Source organism: Leptomonas pyrrhocoris (genome assembly GCF_001293395.1).
Source record: "Leptomonas pyrrhocoris isolate H10 chromosome Unknown, whole genome shotgun sequence".
Lineage (NCBI taxonomy): Eukaryota > Euglenozoa > Kinetoplastea > Trypanosomatida > Trypanosomatidae > Leptomonas > Leptomonas pyrrhocoris.
The window spans coordinates 1039044-1058888 of NW_015438362.1; the positions used below are offsets into that span (position 1 = coordinate 1039044).

The window sequence follows — 19845 nt, forward strand, 5'->3', positions numbered from 1 at the left end:
TTTCCTTTCATCAACGCAAACACTGTGTGAGATACACGAGTTTGTACACGCCGTGGGTTGTAGTACGCACTTGGAAAGAAAAAAACAAAAACAGAAGATAGCATAAAAAAGAGGGAGAGTGAGAGGAACTACAAATAATAATAATAGTGAACTTGCTTTTAGTGACAAGATACTTTTTCCCTTTGGCTGTCGTGTATGCGCGAGTGACGCTGCACATGCTAGGATTATTCTGCGCCGGCAGCTACCCACACGCAAAACATTATCGCCTGCATGAGTAATAAATGATAAAAAGCTCCAGCTTTGTCAAGCTTCTCTGCAAGAGATATAGGCTTTTTGGAGGACGTTTTGCTCCGCGGTAGTCTTCTACTCGCCGCGCACGATGAAGCGCTTCTCATCATCGATGTACGTCTTCGGATCCGCCGGCTTCTCAATCGAACCGAACGGCATCTGCGCGATCAGACTCCAGTGCTCCGGAATGTCGAAGGCCTGGCGGAGGTCAGCCTCAATCAACTGGTTGTAGTGCTGCAGAGAGGCACCGATGCCGTCCTGCGCCAGCGCCGTCCACACAGCAAACTGAGCAATCGCGGATGAGTGCTGCGACCACACAGGGAAGTTGTCCGCGTAGAGGGGGTAGGCCTTTTGTTGGCCCTTGATGGCTTCGGTGTCCTCATAAAACAACACGGTGCCCGCACCCGCGAGGAAGCACCCGTTCACCTTCGCCTCGCTCGCCGCGTACTGCTCCGCGCTCGTGACCTTCTTCAGCGCCGCCTTCACGATGTCCCACACCTTCTTGTGGCTGTTGCCGTACAAGATGACCGCGCGCGAGCTCTGCACGTTGAAGGACGAGGGACACTGACGGATCGCGTCTTCGATGGTCTTCGTTACCTCAGCGTGGCTCCTCGGCAGCTTGTTACCGAGGTTGTAGATGCTGCGGCGCTTCGAGATGGCTTCAACGTACTTAGAGGCGGGCATTTTGGGGAAGGGTGGGGTGTGAAGTGGCACTTGGGAAAAACAAGAAGGGATACTGGTAGAAGGGGTGTGAAGGTGAGAGGGCAGGAAAAAAGGTGGAGTAGACTCTGGCGATTTTGTTTGGAGAGGCGTTGCGCCATGCGTAGTGTTCAGGAGAAGAAACGGTGGCGGGAAAGAGAAAGAAGAGAGAAAGGGAGAGGGGAGAGGGGGAGAGGGGAGAGTGAAAGGCGGAAGGAGAGGAGACGGCGAGGCGAACCGGATACGTCTCCGTGACAGCGATACACTTCAACAGATTACGCTGCATTCCAAGTTCAAAAAAGACCAGTGATGATTTTCAGGTACTAGCTTGGTTTGCCCACGTGGAGAGCGAGAAGACGCGCATGACGGCCTTCTCGACACAAACGGAATCAGGACCAGCGGCTTACCTCAACGACACGACCGTACTGGCCGACACTACTTGAAATATGATGAGAATTCTCTTTCCCTGAAAACAAAGAAGCTTTCTTCTTTGACAGTAATAATGCTGGGAAGCAAAACAATAGGAAACGGACACATATATTTACTTATATGTGCGGATTAGAAAAAAAAGAGGCACTTACGTGGCTCGCCTGAATGCGCATCCAGAGTAGGAGGATATAGAGTCAGGGAGAGTGTGAACTGAAGGAATCAACACACACATCCACACACACACACACAAACACAAAGACCGACATGCGCTGGTATGCGTGCTACCCAGAACCACCAACTTGCAGACGCGGTGCAGACGAGTACCACCATAATAATAAAAATGGGAGCGTAAACTGGGGAGAAGCGAACAAAACAAACAAGAAAACATCTACATTTTTTTTTTTGCCGTTTTATTCAACGCGTGTGGCTCAACGTCCCGGTACTTTGGCGGAGGAGGCGGAGTATTTGTCGTGCGTTTCACACTTATGCACTACTCGACTCGTGGAAGTGCAGACAGCCAGCGTAGAAAGAAGGTCGTTCACAGGGCCGTGTTCAGGACGTACAACTTCAATGTGAATAAATACCATCTGAACACTTTTTTAAATATGAAAGGCAAAATGGGAGATACAAGACAATAGGTGCACAGAAATCGAAGAGAAATGCTCGCTTTCAACGCAACGCTGCATCGCCACGGCAGTGAACAATCTGCGACAGTAAATCAGAATTGTAGTGACTGGAAGTAAGTAAAATATATATATATATATATATATATATATATAATGGAAATGAAGAAAAAAAGTGGAGAGGAAATTTTTATCTCGTAGAGAAAAAAATAGTTGATGTACAGCTTACTTAAATAAAGGTAGAAGCTTCCCGCAAGTCGATGCGTATGTACTAGCCTACATTCCATTTCGACCGCTCGGATTGGGATAATGATAATAATAGAAGTATCTGTGCGCACACGCGCCAGACAAACACTAAATAGAGCTTGCTCTCTAATCATCGAGCACCATGAAGCGCTTGTCATCTTCCATGTACGTCTTCGGATCCGCCGGCTTCTCAATCGAACCGAACGGCATCTGCGCGATCAGACTCCAGTGCTCCGGAATGTCGAAGGCCTGGCGGAGGTCAGCCTCAATCAACTGGTTGTAGTGCTGCAGAGAGGCACCGATGCCGTCCTGCGCCAGCGCCGTCCACACAGCAAACTGAGCAATCGCGGATGAGTGCTGCGACCACACAGGGAAGTTGTCCGCGTAGAGGGGGTAGGCCTTTTGTTGGCCCTTGATGGCTTCGGTGTCCTCATAAAACAACACGGTGCCCGCACCCGCGAGGAAGCACCCGTTCACCTTCGCCTCGCTCGCCGCGTACTGCTCCGCGCTCGTGACCTTCTTCAGCGCCGCCTTCACGATGTCCCACACCTTCTTGTGGCTGTTGCCGTACAAGATGACCGCGCGCGAGCTCTGCACGTTGAAGGACGAGGGACACTGACGGATCGCGTCTTCGATGGTCTTCGTTACCTCAGCGTGGCTCCTCGGCAGCTTGTTACCGAGGTTGTAGATGCTGCGGCGCTTCGAGATGGCTTCAACGTACTTAGAGGCGGGCATTTTGGGGAAGGGTGGGGTGTGAAGTGGCACTTGGGAAAAACAAGAAGGGATACTGGTAGAAGGGGTGTGAAGGTGAGAGGGCAGGAAAAAAGGTGGAGTAGACTCTGGCGATTTTGTTTGGAGAGGCGTTGCGCCATGCGTAGTGTTCAGGAGAAGAAACGGTGGCGGGAAAGAGAAAGAAGAGAGAAAGGGAGAGGGGAGAGGGGGAGAGGGGAGAGTGAAAGGCGGAAGGAGAGGAGACGGCGAGGCGAACCGGATACGTCTCCGTGACAGCGATACACTTCAACAGATTACGCTGCATTCCAAGTTCAAAAAAGACCAGTGATGATTTTCAGGTACTAGCTTGGTTTGCCCACGTGGAGAGCGAGAAGACGCGCATGACGGCCTTCTCGACACAAACGGAATCAGGACCAGCGGCTTACCTCAACGACACGACCGTACTGGCCGACACTACTTGAAATATGATGAGAATTCTCTTTCCCTGAAAACAAAGAAGCTTTCTTCTTTGACAGTAATAATGCTGGGAAGCAAAACAATAGGAAACGGACACATATATTTACTTATATGTGCGGATTAGAAAAAAAAGAGGCACTTACGTGGCTCGCCTGAATGCGCATCCAGAGTAGGAGGATATAGAGTCAGGGAGAGTGTGAACTGAAGGAATCAACACACACATCCACACACACACACACAAACACAAAGACCGACATGCGCTGGTATGCGTGCTACCCAGAACCACCAACTTGCAGACGCGGTGCAGACGAGTACCACCATAATAATAAAAATGGGAGCGTAAACTGGGGAGAAGCGAACAAAACAAACAAGAAAACATCTACATTTTTTTTTTGCCGTTTTATTCAACGCGTGTGGCTCAACGTCCCGGTACTTTGGCGGAGGAGGCGGAGTATTTGTCGTGCGTTTCACACTTATGCACTACTCGACTCGTGGAAGTGCAGACAGCCAGCGTAGAAAGAAGGTCGTTCACAGGGCCGTGTTCAGGACGTACAACTTCAATGTGAATAAATACCATCTGAACACTTTTTTAAATATGAAAGGCAAAATGGGAGATACAAGACAATAGGTGCACAGAAATCGAAGAGAAATGCTCGCTTTCAACGCAACGCTGCATCGCCACGGCAGTGAACAATCTGCGACAGTAAATCAGAATTGTAGTGACTGGAAGTAAGTAAAATATATATATATATATATATATATAATGGAAATGAAGAAAAAAAGTGGAGAGGAAATTTTTATCTCGTAGAGAAAAAAATAGTTGATGTACAGCTTACTTAAATAAAGGTAGAAGCTTCCCGCAAGTCGATGCGTATGTACTAGCCTACATTCCATTTCGACCGCTCGGATTGGGATAATGATAATAATAGAAGTATCTGTGCGCACACGCGCCAGACAAACACTAAATAGAGCTTGCTCTCTAATCATCGAGCACCATGAAGCGCTTGTCATCTTCCATGTACGTCTTCGGATCCGCCGGCTTCTCAATCGAACCGAACGGCATCTGCGCGATCAGACTCCAGTGCTCCGGAATGTCGAAGGCCTGGCGGAGGTCAGCCTCAATCAACTGGTTGTAGTGCTGCAGAGAGGCACCGATGCCGTCCTGCGCCAGCGCCGTCCACACAGCAAACTGAGCAATCGCGGATGAGTGCTGCGACCACACAGGGAAGTTGTCCGCGTAGAGGGGGTAGGCCTTTTGTTGGCCCTTGATGGCTTCGGTGTCCTCATAAAACAACACGGTGCCCGCACCCGCGAGGAAGCACCCGTTCACCTTCGCCTCGCTCGCCGCGTACTGCTCCGCGCTCGTGACCTTCTTCAGCGCCGCCTTCACGATGTCCCACACCTTCTTGTGGCTGTTGCCGTACAAGATGACCGCGCGCGAGCTCTGCACGTTGAAGGACGAGGGACACTGACGGATCGCGTCTTCGATGGTCTTCGTTACCTCAGCGTGGCTCCTCGGCAGCTTGTTACCGAGGTTGTAGATGCTGCGGCGCTTCGAGATGGCTTCAACGTACTTAGAGGCGGGCATTTTGGGGAAGGGTGGGGTGTGAAGTGGCACTTGGGAAAAACAAGAAGGGATACTGGTAGAAGGGGTGTGAAGGTGAGAGGGCAGGAAAAAAGGTGGAGTAGACTCTGGCGATTTTGTTTGGAGAGGCGTTGCGCCATGCGTAGTGTTCAGGAGAAGAAACGGTGGCGGGAAAGAGAAAGAAGAGAGAAAGGGAGAGGGGAGAGGGGGAGAGGGGAGAGTGAAAGGCGGAAGGAGAGGAGACGGCGAGGCGAACCGGATACGTCTCCGTGACAGCGATACACTTCAACAGATTACGCTGCATTCCAAGTTCAAAAAAGACCAGTGATGATTTTCAGGTACTAGCTTGGTTTGCCCACGTGGAGAGCGAGAAGACGCGCATGACGGCCTTCTCGACACAAACGGAATCAGGACCAGCGGCTTACCTCAACGACACGACCGTACTGGCCGACACTACTTGAAATATGATGAGAATTCTCTTTCCCTGAAAACAAAGAAGCTTTCTTCTTTGACAGTAATAATGCTGGGAAGCAAAACAATAGGAAACGGACACATATATTTACTTATATGTGCGGATTAGAAAAAAAAGAGGCACTTACGTGGCTCGCCTGAATGCGCATCCAGAGTAGGAGGATATAGAGTCAGGGAGAGTGTGAACTGAAGGAATCAACACACACATCCACACACACACACACAAACACAAAGACCGACATGCGCTGGTATGCGTGCTACCCAGAACCACCAACTTGCAGACGCGGTGCAGACGAGTACCACCATAATAATAAAAATGGGAGCGTAAACTGGGGAGAAGCGAACAAAACAAACAAGAAAACATCTACATTTTTTTTTTGCCGTTTTATTCAACGCGTGTGGCTCAACGTCCCGGTACTTTGGCGGAGGAGGCGGAGTATTTGTCGTGCGTTTCACACTTATGCACTACTCGACTCGTGGAAGTGCAGACAGCCAGCGTAGAAAGAAGGTCGTTCACAGGGCCGTGTTCAGGACGTACAACTTCAATGTGAATAAATACCATCTGAACACTTTTTTAAATATGAAAGGCAAAATGGGAGATACAAGACAATAGGTGCACAGAAATCGAAGAGAAATGCTCGCTTTCAACGCAACGCTGCATCGCCACGGCAGTGAACAATCTGCGACAGTAAATCAGAATTGTAGTGACTGGAAGTAAGTAAAATATATATATATATATATATATATAATGGAAATGAAGAAAAAAAGTGGAGAGGAAATTTTTATCTCGTAGAGAAAAAAATAGTTGATGTACAGCTTACTTAAATAAAGGTAGAAGCTTCCCGCAAGTCGATGCGTATGTACTAGCCTACATTCCATTTCGACCGCTCGGATTGGGATAATGATAATAATAGAAGTATCTGTGCGCACACGCGCCAGACAAACACTAAATAGAGCTTGCTCTCTAATCATCGAGCACCATGAAGCGCTTGTCATCTTCCATGTACGTCTTCGGATCCGCCGGCTTCTCAATCGAACCGAACGGCATCTGCGCGATCAGACTCCAGTGCTCCGGAATGTCGAAGGCCTGGCGGAGGTCAGCCTCAATCAACTGGTTGTAGTGCTGCAGAGAGGCACCGATGCCGTCCTGCGCCAGCGCCGTCCACACAGCAAACTGAGCAATCGCGGATGAGTGCTGCGACCACACAGGGAAGTTGTCCGCGTAGAGGGGGTAGGCCTTTTGTTGGCCCTTGATGGCTTCGGTGTCCTCATAAAACAACACGGTGCCCGCACCCGCGAGGAAGCACCCGTTCACCTTCGCCTCGCTCGCCGCGTACTGCTCCGCGCTCGTGACCTTCTTCAGCGCCGCCTTCACGATGTCCCACACCTTCTTGTGGCTGTTGCCGTACAAGATGACCGCGCGCGAGCTCTGCACGTTGAAGGACGAGGGACACTGACGGATCGCGTCTTCGATGGTCTTCGTTACCTCAGCGTGGCTCCTCGGCAGCTTGTTACCGAGGTTGTAGATGCTGCGGCGCTTCGAGATGGCTTCAACGTACTTAGAGGCGGGCATTTTGGGGAAGGGTGGGGTGTGAAGTGGCACTTGGGAAAAACAAGAAGGGATACTGGTAGAAGGGGTGTGAAGGTGAGAGGGCAGGAAAAAAGGTGGAGTAGACTCTGGCGATTTTGTTTGGAGAGGCGTTGCGCCATGCGTAGTGTTCAGGAGAAGAAACGGTGGCGGGAAAGAGAAAGAAGAGAGAAAGGGAGAGGGGAGAGGGGGAGAGGGGAGAGTGAAAGGCGGAAGGAGAGGAGACGGCGAGGCGAACCGGATACGTCTCCGTGACAGCGATACACTTCAACAGATTACGCTGCATTCCAAGTTCAAAAAAGACCAGTGATGATTTTCAGGTACTAGCTTGGTTTGCCCACGTGGAGAGCGAGAAGACGCGCATGACGGCCTTCTCGACACAAACGGAATCAGGACCAGCGGCTTACCTCAACGACACGACCGTACTGGCCGACACTACTTGAAATATGATGAGAATTCTCTTTCCCTGAAAACAAAGAAGCTTTCTTCTTTGACAGTAATAATGCTGGGAAGCAAAACAATAGGAAACGGACACATATATTTACTTATATGTGCGGATTAGAAAAAAAAGAGGCACTTACGTGGCTCGCCTGAATGCGCATCCAGAGTAGGAGGATATAGAGTCAGGGAGAGTGTGAACTGAAGGAATCAACACACACATCCACACACACACACACAAACACAAAGACCGACATGCGCTGGTATGCGTGCTACCCAGAACCACCAACTTGCAGACGCGGTGCAGACGAGTACCACCATAATAATAAAAATGGGAGCGTAAACTGGGGAGAAGCGAACAAAACAAACAAGAAAACATCTACATTTTTTTTTTGCCGTTTTATTCAACGCGTGTGGCTCAACGTCCCGGTACTTTGGCGGAGGAGGCGGAGTATTTGTCGTGCGTTTCACACTTATGCACTACTCGACTCGTGGAAGTGCAGACAGCCAGCGTAGAAAGAAGGTCGTTCACAGGGCCGTGTTCAGGACGTACAACTTCAATGTGAATAAATACCATCTGAACACTTTTTTAAATATGAAAGGCAAAATGGGAGATACAAGACAATAGGTGCACAGAAATCGAAGAGAAATGCTCGCTTTCAACGCAACGCTGCATCGCCACGGCAGTGAACAATCTGCGACAGTAAATCAGAATTGTAGTGACTGGAAGTAAGTAAAATATATATATATATATATATATATAATGGAAATGAAGAAAAAAAGTGGAGAGGAAATTTTTATCTCGTAGAGAAAAAAATAGTTGATGTACAGCTTACTTAAATAAAGGTAGAAGCTTCCCGCAAGTCGATGCGTATGTACTAGCCTACATTCCATTTCGACCGCTCGGATTGGGATAATGATAATAATAGAAGTATCTGTGCGCACACGCGCCAGACAAACACTAAATAGAGCTTGCTCTCTAATCATCGAGCACCATGAAGCGCTTGTCATCTTCCATGTACGTCTTCGGATCCGCCGGCTTCTCAATCGAACCGAACGGCATCTGCGCGATCAGACTCCAGTGCTCCGGAATGTCGAAGGCCTGGCGGAGGTCAGCCTCAATCAACTGGTTGTAGTGCTGCAGAGAGGCACCGATGCCGTCCTGCGCCAGCGCCGTCCACACAGCAAACTGAGCAATCGCGGATGAGTGCTGCGACCACACAGGGAAGTTGTCCGCGTAGAGGGGGTAGGCCTTTTGTTGGCCCTTGATGGCTTCGGTGTCCTCATAAAACAACACGGTGCCCGCACCCGCGAGGAAGCACCCGTTCACCTTCGCCTCGCTCGCCGCGTACTGCTCCGCGCTCGTGACCTTCTTCAGCGCCGCCTTCACGATGTCCCACACCTTCTTGTGGCTGTTGCCGTACAAGATGACCGCGCGCGAGCTCTGCACGTTGAAGGACGAGGGACACTGACGGATCGCGTCTTCGATGGTCTTCGTTACCTCAGCGTGGCTCCTCGGCAGCTTGTTACCGAGGTTGTAGATGCTGCGGCGCTTCGAGATGGCTTCAACGTACTTAGAGGCGGGCATTTTGGGGAAGGGTGGGGTGTGAAGTGGCACTTGGGAAAAACAAGAAGGGATACTGGTAGAAGGGGTGTGAAGGTGAGAGGGCAGGAAAAAAGGTGGAGTAGACTCTGGCGATTTTGTTTGGAGAGGCGTTGCGCCATGCGTAGTGTTCAGGAGAAGAAACGGTGGCGGGAAAGAGAAAGAAGAGAGAAAGGGAGAGGGGAGAGGGGGAGAGGGGAGAGTGAAAGGCGGAAGGAGAGGAGACGGCGAGGCGAACCGGATACGTCTCCGTGACAGCGATACACTTCAACAGATTACGCTGCATTCCAAGTTCAAAAAAGACCAGTGATGATTTTCAGGTACTAGCTTGGTTTGCCCACGTGGAGAGCGAGAAGACGCGCATGACGGCCTTCTCGACACAAACGGAATCAGGACCAGCGGCTTACCTCAACGACACGACCGTACTGGCCGACACTACTTGAAATATGATGAGAATTCTCTTTCCCTGAAAACAAAGAAGCTTTCTTCTTTGACAGTAATAATGCTGGGAAGCAAAACAATAGGAAACGGACACATATATTTACTTATATGTGCGGATTAGAAAAAAAAGAGGCACTTACGTGGCTCGCCTGAATGCGCATCCAGAGTAGGAGGATATAGAGTCAGGGAGAGTGTGAACTGAAGGAATCAACACACACATCCACACACACACACACAAACACAAAGACCGACATGCGCTGGTATGCGTGCTACCCAGAACCACCAACTTGCAGACGCGGTGCAGACGAGTACCACCATAATAATAAAAATGGGAGCGTAAACTGGGGAGAAGCGAACAAAACAAACAAGAAAACATCTACATTTTTTTTTTGCCGTTTTATTCAACGCGTGTGGCTCAACGTCCCGGTACTTTGGCGGAGGAGGCGGAGTATTTGTCGTGCGTTTCACACTTATGCACTACTCGACTCGTGGAAGTGCAGACAGCCAGCGTAGAAAGAAGGTCGTTCACAGGGCCGTGTTCAGGACGTACAACTTCAATGTGAATAAATACCATCTGAACACTTTTTTAAATATGAAAGGCAAAATGGGAGATACAAGACAATAGGTGCACAGAAATCGAAGAGAAATGCTCGCTTTCAACGCAACGCTGCATCGCCACGGCAGTGAACAATCTGCGACAGTAAATCAGAATTGTAGTGACTGGAAGTAAGTAAAATATATATATATATATATATATATAATGGAAATGAAGAAAAAAAGTGGAGAGGAAATTTTTATCTCGTAGAGAAAAAAATAGTTGATGTACAGCTTACTTAAATAAAGGTAGAAGCTTCCCGCAAGTCGATGCGTATGTACTAGCCTACATTCCATTTCGACCGCTCGGATTGGGATAATGATAATAATAGAAGTATCTGTGCGCACACGCGCCAGACAAACACTAAATAGAGCTTGCTCTCTAATCATCGAGCACCATGAAGCGCTTGTCATCTTCCATGTACGTCTTCGGATCCGCCGGCTTCTCAATCGAACCGAACGGCATCTGCGCGATCAGACTCCAGTGCTCCGGAATGTCGAAGGCCTGGCGGAGGTCAGCCTCAATCAACTGGTTGTAGTGCTGCAGAGAGGCACCGATGCCGTCCTGCGCCAGCGCCGTCCACACAGCAAACTGAGCAATCGCGGATGAGTGCTGCGACCACACAGGGAAGTTGTCCGCGTAGAGGGGGTAGGCCTTTTGTTGGCCCTTGATGGCTTCGGTGTCCTCATAAAACAACACGGTGCCCGCACCCGCGAGGAAGCACCCGTTCACCTTCGCCTCGCTCGCCGCGTACTGCTCCGCGCTCGTGACCTTCTTCAGCGCCGCCTTCACGATGTCCCACACCTTCTTGTGGCTGTTGCCGTACAAGATGACCGCGCGCGAGCTCTGCACGTTGAAGGACGAGGGACACTGACGGATCGCGTCTTCGATGGTCTTCGTTACCTCAGCGTGGCTCCTCGGCAGCTTGTTACCGAGGTTGTAGATGCTGCGGCGCTTCGAGATGGCTTCAACGTACTTAGAGGCGGGCATTTTGGGGAAGGGTGGGGTGTGAAGTGGCACTTGGGAAAAACAAGAAGGGATACTGGTAGAAGGGGTGTGAAGGTGAGAGGGCAGGAAAAAAGGTGGAGTAGACTCTGGCGATTTTGTTTGGAGAGGCGTTGCGCCATGCGTAGTGTTCAGGAGAAGAAACGGTGGCGGGAAAGAGAAAGAAGAGAGAAAGGGAGAGGGGAGAGGGGGAGAGGGGAGAGTGAAAGGCGGAAGGAGAGGAGACGGCGAGGCGAACCGGATACGTCTCCGTGACAGCGATACACTTCAACAGATTACGCTGCATTCCAAGTTCAAAAAAGACCAGTGATGATTTTCAGGTACTAGCTTGGTTTGCCCACGTGGAGAGCGAGAAGACGCGCATGACGGCCTTCTCGACACAAACGGAATCAGGACCAGCGGCTTACCTCAACGACACGACCGTACTGGCCGACACTACTTGAAATATGATGAGAATTCTCTTTCCCTGAAAACAAAGAAGCTTTCTTCTTTGACAGTAATAATGCTGGGAAGCAAAACAATAGGAAACGGACACATATATTTACTTATATGTGCGGATTAGAAAAAAAAGAGGCACTTACGTGGCTCGCCTGAATGCGCATCCAGAGTAGGAGGATATAGAGTCAGGGAGAGTGTGAACTGAAGGAATCAACACACACATCCACACACACACACACAAACACAAAGACCGACATGCGCTGGTATGCGTGCTACCCAGAACCACCAACTTGCAGACGCGGTGCAGACGAGTACCACCATAATAATAAAAATGGGAGCGTAAACTGGGGAGAAGCGAACAAAACAAACAAGAAAACATCTACATTTTTTTTTTGCCGTTTTATTCAACGCGTGTGGCTCAACGTCCCGGTACTTTGGCGGAGGAGGCGGAGTATTTGTCGTGCGTTTCACACTTATGCACTACTCGACTCGTGGAAGTGCAGACAGCCAGCGTAGAAAGAAGGTCGTTCACAGGGCCGTGTTCAGGACGTACAACTTCAATGTGAATAAATACCATCTGAACACTTTTTTAAATATGAAAGGCAAAATGGGAGATACAAGACAATAGGTGCACAGAAATCGAAGAGAAATGCTCGCTTTCAACGCAACGCTGCATCGCCACGGCAGTGAACAATCTGCGACAGTAAATCAGAATTGTAGTGACTGGAAGTAAGTAAAATATATATATATATATATATATATAATGGAAATGAAGAAAAAAAGTGGAGAGGAAATTTTTATCTCGTAGAGAAAAAAATAGTTGATGTACAGCTTACTTAAATAAAGGTAGAAGCTTCCCGCAAGTCGATGCGTATGTACTAGCCTACATTCCATTTCGACCGCTCGGATTGGGATAATGATAATAATAGAAGTATCTGTGCGCACACGCGCCAGACAAACACTAAATAGAGCTTGCTCTCTAATCATCGAGCACCATGAAGCGCTTGTCATCTTCCATGTACGTCTTCGGATCCGCCGGCTTCTCAATCGAACCGAACGGCATCTGCGCGATCAGACTCCAGTGCTCCGGAATGTCGAAGGCCTGGCGGAGGTCAGCCTCAATCAACTGGTTGTAGTGCTGCAGAGAGGCACCGATGCCGTCCTGCGCCAGCGCCGTCCACACAGCAAACTGAGCAATCGCGGATGAGTGCTGCGACCACACAGGGAAGTTGTCCGCGTAGAGGGGGTAGGCCTTTTGTTGGCCCTTGATGGCTTCGGTGTCCTCATAAAACAACACGGTGCCCGCACCCGCGAGGAAGCACCCGTTCACCTTCGCCTCGCTCGCCGCGTACTGCTCCGCGCTCGTGACCTTCTTCAGCGCCGCCTTCACGATGTCCCACACCTTCTTGTGGCTGTTGCCGTACAAGATGACCGCGCGCGAGCTCTGCACGTTGAAGGACGAGGGACACTGACGGATCGCGTCTTCGATGGTCTTCGTTACCTCAGCGTGGCTCCTCGGCAGCTTGTTACCGAGGTTGTAGATGCTGCGGCGCTTCGAGATGGCTTCAACGTACTTAGAGGCGGGCATTTTGGGGAAGGGTGGGGTGTGAAGTGGCACTTGGGAAAAACAAGAAGGGATACTGGTAGAAGGGGTGTGAAGGTGAGAGGGCAGGAAAAAAGGTGGAGTAGACTCTGGCGATTTTGTTTGGAGAGGCGTTGCGCCATGCGTAGTGTTCAGGAGAAGAAACGGTGGCGGGAAAGAGAAAGAAGAGAGAAAGGGAGAGGGGAGAGGGGGAGAGGGGAGAGTGAAAGGCGGAAGGAGAGGAGACGGCGAGGCGAACCGGATACGTCTCCGTGACAGCGATACACTTCAACAGATTACGCTGCATTCCAAGTTCAAAAAAGACCAGTGATGATTTTCAGGTACTAGCTTGGTTTGCCCACGTGGAGAGCGAGAAGACGCGCATGACGGCCTTCTCGACACAAACGGAATCAGGACCAGCGGCTTACCTCAACGACACGACCGTACTGGCCGACACTACTTGAAATATGATGAGAATTCTCTTTCCCTGAAAACAAAGAAGCTTTCTTCTTTGACAGTAATAATGCTGGGAAGCAAAACAATAGGAAACGGACACATATATTTACTTATATGTGCGGATTAGAAAAAAAAGAGGCACTTACGTGGCTCGCCTGAATGCGCATCCAGAGTAGGAGGATATAGAGTCAGGGAGAGTGTGAACTGAAGGAATCAACACACACATCCACACACACACACACAAACACAAAGACCGACATGCGCTGGTATGCGTGCTACCCAGAACCACCAACTTGCAGACGCGGTGCAGACGAGTACCACCATAATAATAAAAATGGGAGCGTAAACTGGGGAGAAGCGAACAAAACAAACAAGAAAACATCTACATTTTTTTTTTGCCGTTTTATTCAACGCGTGTGGCTCAACGTCCCGGTACTTTGGCGGAGGAGGCGGAGTATTTGTCGTGCGTTTCACACTTATGCACTACTCGACTCGTGGAAGTGCAGACAGCCAGCGTAGAAAGAAGGTCGTTCACAGGGCCGTGTTCAGGACGTACAACTTCAATGTGAATAAATACCATCTGAACACTTTTTTAAATATGAAAGGCAAAATGGGAGATACAAGACAATAGGTGCACAGAAATCGAAGAGAAATGCTCGCTTTCAACGCAACGCTGCATCGCCACGGCAGTGAACAATCTGCGACAGTAAATCAGAATTGTAGTGACTGGAAGTAAGTAAAATATATATATATATATATATATATAATGGAAATGAAGAAAAAAAGTGGAGAGGAAATTTTTATCTCGTAGAGAAAAAAATAGTTGATGTACAGCTTACTTAAATAAAGGTAGAAGCTTCCCGCAAGTCGATGCGTATGTACTAGCCTACATTCCATTTCGACCGCTCGGATTGGGATAATGATAATAATAGAAGTATCTGTGCGCACACGCGCCAGACAAACACTAAATAGAGCTTGCTCTCTAATCATCGAGCACCATGAAGCGCTTGTCATCTTCCATGTACGTCTTCGGATCCGCCGGCTTCTCAATCGAACCGAACGGCATCTGCGCGATCAGACTCCAGTGCTCCGGAATGTCGAAGGCCTGGCGGAGGTCAGCCTCAATCAACTGGTTGTAGTGCTGCAGAGAGGCACCGATGCCGTCCTGCGCCAGCGCCGTCCACACAGCAAACTGAGCAATCGCGGATGAGTGCTGCGACCACACAGGGAAGTTGTCCGCGTAGAGGGGGTAGGCCTTTTGTTGGCCCTTGATGGCTTCGGTGTCCTCATAAAACAACACGGTGCCCGCACCCGCGAGGAAGCACCCGTTCACCTTCGCCTCGCTCGCCGCGTACTGCTCCGCGCTCGTGACCTTCTTCAGCGCCGCCTTCACGATGTCCCACACCTTCTTGTGGCTGTTGCCGTACAAGATGACCGCGCGCGAGCTCTGCACGTTGAAGGACGAGGGACACTGACGGATCGCGTCTTCGATGGTCTTCGTTACCTCAGCGTGGCTCCTCGGCAGCTTGTTACCGAGGTTGTAGATGCTGCGGCGCTTCGAGATGGCTTCAACGTACTTAGAGGCGGGCATTTTGGGGAAGGGTGGGGTGTGAAGTGGCACTTGGGAAAAACAAGAAGGGATACTGGTAGAAGGGGTGTGAAGGTGAGAGGGCAGGAAAAAAGGTGGAGTAGACTCTGGCGATTTTGTTTGGAGAGGCGTTGCGCCATGCGTAGTGTTCAGGAGAAGAAACGGTGGCGGGAAAGAGAAAGAAGAGAGAAAGGGAGAGGGGAGAGGGGGAGAGGGGAGAGTGAAAGGCGGAAGGAGAGGAGACGGCGAGGCGAACCGGATACGTCTCCGTGACAGCGATACACTTCAACAGATTACGCTGCATTCCAAGTTCAAAAAAGACCAGTGATGATTTTCAGGTACTAGCTTGGTTTGCCCACGTGGAGAGCGAGAAGACGCGCATGACGGCCTTCTCGACACAAACGGAATCAGGACCAGCGGCTTACCTCAACGACACGACCGTACTGGCCGACACTACTTGAAATATGATGAGAATTCTCTTTCCCTGAAAACAAAGAAGCTTTCTTCTTTGACAGTAATAATGCTGGGAAGCAAAACAATAGGAAACGGACACATATATTTACTTATATGTGCGGATTAGAAAAAAAAGAGGCACTTACGTGGCTCGCCTGAATGCGCATCCAGAGTAGGAGGATATAGAGTCAGGGAGAGTGTGAACTGAAGGAATCAACACACACATCCACACACACACACACAAACACAAAGACCGACATGCGCTGGTATGCGTGCTACCCAGAACCACCAACTTGCAGACGCGGTGCAGACGAGTACCACCATAATAATAAAAATGGGAGCGTAAACTGGGGAGAAGCGAACAAAACAAACAAGAAAACATCTACATTTTTTTTTTGCCGTTTTATTCAACGCGTGTGGCTCAACGTCCCGGTACTTTGGCGGAGGAGGCGGAGTATTTGTCGTGCGTTTCACACTTATGCACTACTCGACTCGTGGAAGTGCAGACAGCCAGCGTAGAAAGAAGGTCGTTCACAGGGCCGTGTTCAGGACGTACAACTTCAATGTGAATAAATACCATCTGAACACTTTTTTAAATATGAAAGGCAAAATGGGAGATACAAGACAATAGGTGCACAGAAATCGAAGAGAAATGCTCGCTTTCAACGCAACGCTGCATCGCCACGGCAGTGAACAATCTGCGACAGTAAATCAGAATTGTAGTGACTGGAAGTAAGTAAAATATATATATATATATATATATATAATGGAAATGAAGAAAAAAAGTGGAGAGGAAATTTTTATCTCGTAGAGAAAAAAATAGTTGATGTACAGCTTACTTAAATAAAGGTAGAAGCTTCCCGCAAGTCGATGCGTATGTACTAGCCTACATTCCATTTCGACCGCTCGGATTGGGATAATGATAATAATAGAAGTATCTGTGCGCACACGCGCCAGACAAACACTAAATAGAGCTTGCTCTCTAATCATCGAGCACCATGAAGCGCTTGTCATCTTCCATGTACGTCTTCGGATCCGCCGGCTTCTCAATCGAACCGAACGGCATCTGCGCGATCAGACTCCAGTGCTCCGGAATGTCGAAGGCCTGGCGGAGGTCAGCCTCAATCAACTGGTTGTAGTGCTGCAGAGAGGCACCGATGCCGTCCTGCGCCAGCGCCGTCCACACAGCAAACTGAGCAATCGCGGATGAGTGCTGCGACCACACAGGGAAGTTGTCCGCGTAGAGGGGGTAGGCCTTTTGTTGGCCCTTGATGGCTTCGGTGTCCTCATAAAACAACACGGTGCCCGCACCCGCGAGGAAGCACCCGTTCACCTTCGCCTCGCTCGCCGCGTACTGCTCCGCGCTCGTGACCTTCTTCAGCGCCGCCTTCACGATGTCCCACACCTTCTTGTGGCTGTTGCCGTACAAGATGACCGCGCGCGAGCTCTGCACGTTGAAGGACGAGGGACACTGACGGATCGCGTCTTCGATGGTCTTCGTTACCTCAGCGTGGCTCCTCGGCAGCTTGTTACCGAGGTTGTAGATGCTGCGGCGCTTCGAGATGGCTTCAACGTACTTAGAGGCGGGCATTTTGGGGAAGGGTGGGGTGTGAAGTGGCACTTGGGAAAAACAAGAAGGGATACTGGTAGAAGGGGTGTGAAGGTGAGAGGGCAGGAAAAAAGGTGGAGTAGACTCTGGCGATTTTGTTTGGAGAGGCGTTGCGCCATGCGTAGTGTTCAGGAGAAGAAACGGTGGCGGGAAAGAGAAAGAAGAGAGAAAGGGAGAGGGGAGAGGGGGAGAGGGGAGAGTGAAAGGCGGAAGGAGAGGAGACGGCGAGGCGAACCGGATACGTCTCCGTGACAGCGATACACTTCAACAGATTACGCTGCATTCCAAGTTCAAAAAAGACCAGTGATGATTTTCAGGTACTAGCTTGGTTTGCCCACGTGGAGAGCGAGAAGACGCGCATGACGGCCTTCTCGACACAAACGGAATCAGGACCAGCGGCTTACCTCAACGACACGACCGTACTGGCCGACACTACTTGAAATATGATGAGAATTCTCTTTCCCTGAAAACAAAGAAGCTTTCTTCTTTGACAGTAATAATGCTGGGAAGCAAAACAATAGGAAACGGACACATATATTTACTTATATGTGCGGATTAGAAAAAAAAGAGGCACTTACGTGGCTCGCCTGAATGCGCATCCAGAGTAGGAGGATATAGAGTCAGGGAGAGTGTGAACTGAAGGAATCAACACACACATCCACACACACACACACAAACACAAAGACCGACATGCGCTGGTATGCGTGCTACCCAGAACCACCAACTTGCAGACGCGGTGCAGACGAGTACCACCATAATAATAAAAATGGGAGCGTAAACTGGGGAGAAGCGAACAAAACAAACAAGAAAACATCTACATTTTTTTTTTGCCGTTTTATTCAACGCGTGTGGCTCAACGTCCCGGTACTTTGGCGGAGGAGGCGGAGTATTTGTCGTGCGTTTCACACTTATGCACTACTCGACTCGTGGAAGTGCAGACAGCCAGCGTAGAAAGAAGGTCGTTCACAGGGCCGTGTTCAGGACGTACAACTTCAATGTGAATAAATACCATCTGAACACTTTTTTAAATATGAAAGGCAAAATGGGAGATACAAGACAATAGGTGCACAGAAATCGAAGAGAAATGCTCGCTTTCAACGCAACGCTGCATCGCCACGGCAGTGAACAATCTGCGACAGTAAATCAGAATTGTAGTGACTGGAAGTAAGTAAAATATATATATATATATATATATATAATGGAAATGAAGAAAAAAAGTGGAGAGGAAATTTTTATCTCGTAGAGAAAAAAATAGTTGATGTACAGCTTACTTAAATAAAGGTAGAAGCTTCCCGCAAGTCGATGCGTATGTACTAGCCTACATTCCATTTCGACCGCTCGGATTGGGATAATGATAATAATAGAAGTATCTGTGCGCACACGCGCCAGACAAACACTAAATAGAGCTTGCTCTCTAATCATCGAGCACCATGAAGCGCTTGTCATCTTCCATGTACGTCTTCGGATCCGCCGGCTTCTCAATCGAACCGAACGGCATCTGCGCGATCAGACTCCAGTGCTCCGGAATGTCGAAGGCCTGGCGGAGGTCAGCCTCAATCAACTGGTTGTAGTGCTGCAGAGAGGCACCGATGCCGTCCTGCGCCAGCGCCGTCCACACAGCAAACTGAGCAATCGCGGATGAGTGCTGCGACCACACAGGGAAGTTGTCCGCGTAGAGGGGGTAGGCCTTTTGTTGGCCCTTGATGGCTTCGGTGTCCTCATAAAACAACACGGTGCCCGCACCCGCGAGGAAGCACCCGTTCACCTTCGCCTCGCTCGCCGCGTACTGCTCCGCGCTCGTGACCTTCTTCAGCGCCGCCTTCACGATGTCCCACACCTTCTTGTGGCTGTTGCCGTACAAGATGACCGCGCGCGAGCTCTGCACGTTGAAGGACGAGGGACACTGACGGATCGCGTCTTCGATGGTCTTCGTTACCTCAGCGTGGCTCCTCGGCAGCTTGTTACCGAGGTTGTAGATGCTGCGGCGCTTCGAGATGGCTTCAACGTACTTAGAGGCGGGCATTTTGGGGAAGGGTGGGGTGTGAAGTGGCACTTGGGAAAAACAAGAAGGGATACTGGTAGAAGGGGTGTGAAGGTGAGAGGGCAGGAAAAAAGGTGGAGTAGACTCTGGCGATTTTGTTTGGAGAGGCGTTGCGCCATGCGTAGTGTTCAGGAGAAGAAACGGTGGCGGGAAAGAGAAAGAAGAGAGAAAGGGAGAGGGGAGAGGGGGAGAGGGGAGAGTGAAAGGCGGAAGGAGAGGAGACGGCGAGGCGAACCGGATACGTCTCCGTGACAGCGATACACTTCAACAGATTACGCTGCATTCCAAGTTCAAAAAAGACCAGTGATGATTTTCAGGTACTAGCTTGGTTTGCCCACGTGGAGAGCGAGAAGACGCGCATGACGGCCTTCTCGACACAAACGGAATCAGGACCAGCGGCTTACCTCAACGACACGACCGTACTGGCCGACACTACTTGAAATATGATGAGAATTCTCTTTCCCTGAAAACAAAGAAGC

The 19845-nt window shown here is 49.8% G+C and overlaps 10 protein-coding genes across 10 annotated transcripts; all 10 read right to left on the reverse strand.

Annotated features, from left to right (window-relative positions):
* Positions 1–363: 363 nt before the first annotated feature.
* Positions 364–1077, reverse strand: ABB37_04007 (putative mitochondrial hypothetical protein; the record flags this gene model as incomplete). The annotated part of the gene is made up of 1 exon (XM_015801527.1): positions 364–1077. Exon 1 carries the CDS (start codon positions 970–972, stop codon positions 364–366), a length of 609 nt encoding a protein of 202 aa, XP_015660147.1. The 5' UTR covers positions 973–1077.
* Positions 1078–2411: 1334 nt separating this feature from the next.
* Positions 2412–3125, reverse strand: ABB37_04008 (putative mitochondrial hypothetical protein; the record flags this gene model as incomplete). Its single annotated transcript, XM_015801528.1, has 1 exon — positions 2412–3125. The coding sequence occupies exon 1, from the start codon at positions 3018–3020 to the stop codon at positions 2412–2414; it is 609 nt and encodes a 202-aa protein (XP_015660148.1). The 5' UTR covers positions 3021–3125.
* A 1327-nt stretch (positions 3126–4452) lies between these two features.
* ABB37_04009 (putative mitochondrial hypothetical protein) lies at positions 4453–5166 on the reverse strand (the record flags this gene model as incomplete). The annotated part of the gene is made up of 1 exon (XM_015801529.1): positions 4453–5166. The coding sequence occupies exon 1, from the start codon at positions 5059–5061 to the stop codon at positions 4453–4455; it is 609 nt and encodes a 202-aa protein (XP_015660149.1). The 5' UTR covers positions 5062–5166.
* Positions 5167–6493: 1327 nt separating this feature from the next.
* On the reverse strand, positions 6494–7207 carry ABB37_04010 (putative mitochondrial hypothetical protein; the record flags this gene model as incomplete). Its single annotated transcript, XM_015801530.1, has 1 exon — positions 6494–7207. The coding sequence occupies exon 1, from the start codon at positions 7100–7102 to the stop codon at positions 6494–6496; it is 609 nt and encodes a 202-aa protein (XP_015660150.1). The 5' UTR covers positions 7103–7207.
* Positions 7208–8534: 1327 nt separating this feature from the next.
* ABB37_04011 (putative mitochondrial hypothetical protein) lies at positions 8535–9248 on the reverse strand (the record flags this gene model as incomplete). The annotated part of the gene is made up of 1 exon (XM_015801531.1): positions 8535–9248. The coding sequence occupies exon 1, from the start codon at positions 9141–9143 to the stop codon at positions 8535–8537; it is 609 nt and encodes a 202-aa protein (XP_015660151.1). The 5' UTR covers positions 9144–9248.
* Positions 9249–10575: 1327 nt separating this feature from the next.
* ABB37_04012 (putative mitochondrial hypothetical protein) lies at positions 10576–11289 on the reverse strand (the record flags this gene model as incomplete). Its single annotated transcript, XM_015801532.1, has 1 exon — positions 10576–11289. Exon 1 carries the CDS (start codon positions 11182–11184, stop codon positions 10576–10578), a length of 609 nt encoding a protein of 202 aa, XP_015660152.1. The 5' UTR covers positions 11185–11289.
* Positions 11290–12616: 1327 nt separating this feature from the next.
* Positions 12617–13330, reverse strand: ABB37_04013 (putative mitochondrial hypothetical protein; the record flags this gene model as incomplete). The annotated part of the gene is made up of 1 exon (XM_015801533.1): positions 12617–13330. Exon 1 carries the CDS (start codon positions 13223–13225, stop codon positions 12617–12619), a length of 609 nt encoding a protein of 202 aa, XP_015660153.1. The 5' UTR covers positions 13226–13330.
* Positions 13331–14657: 1327 nt separating this feature from the next.
* ABB37_04014 (putative mitochondrial hypothetical protein) lies at positions 14658–15371 on the reverse strand (the record flags this gene model as incomplete). The annotated part of the gene is made up of 1 exon (XM_015801534.1): positions 14658–15371. Exon 1 carries the CDS (start codon positions 15264–15266, stop codon positions 14658–14660), a length of 609 nt encoding a protein of 202 aa, XP_015660154.1. The 5' UTR covers positions 15267–15371.
* Positions 15372–16698: 1327 nt separating this feature from the next.
* Positions 16699–17412, reverse strand: ABB37_04015 (putative mitochondrial hypothetical protein; the record flags this gene model as incomplete). Its single annotated transcript, XM_015801535.1, has 1 exon — positions 16699–17412. The coding sequence occupies exon 1, from the start codon at positions 17305–17307 to the stop codon at positions 16699–16701; it is 609 nt and encodes a 202-aa protein (XP_015660155.1). The 5' UTR covers positions 17308–17412.
* Positions 17413–18739: 1327 nt separating this feature from the next.
* On the reverse strand, positions 18740–19453 carry ABB37_04016 (putative mitochondrial hypothetical protein; the record flags this gene model as incomplete). Its single annotated transcript, XM_015801536.1, has 1 exon — positions 18740–19453. Exon 1 carries the CDS (start codon positions 19346–19348, stop codon positions 18740–18742), a length of 609 nt encoding a protein of 202 aa, XP_015660156.1. The 5' UTR covers positions 19349–19453.
* Positions 19454–19845: the final 392 nt, after the last annotated feature.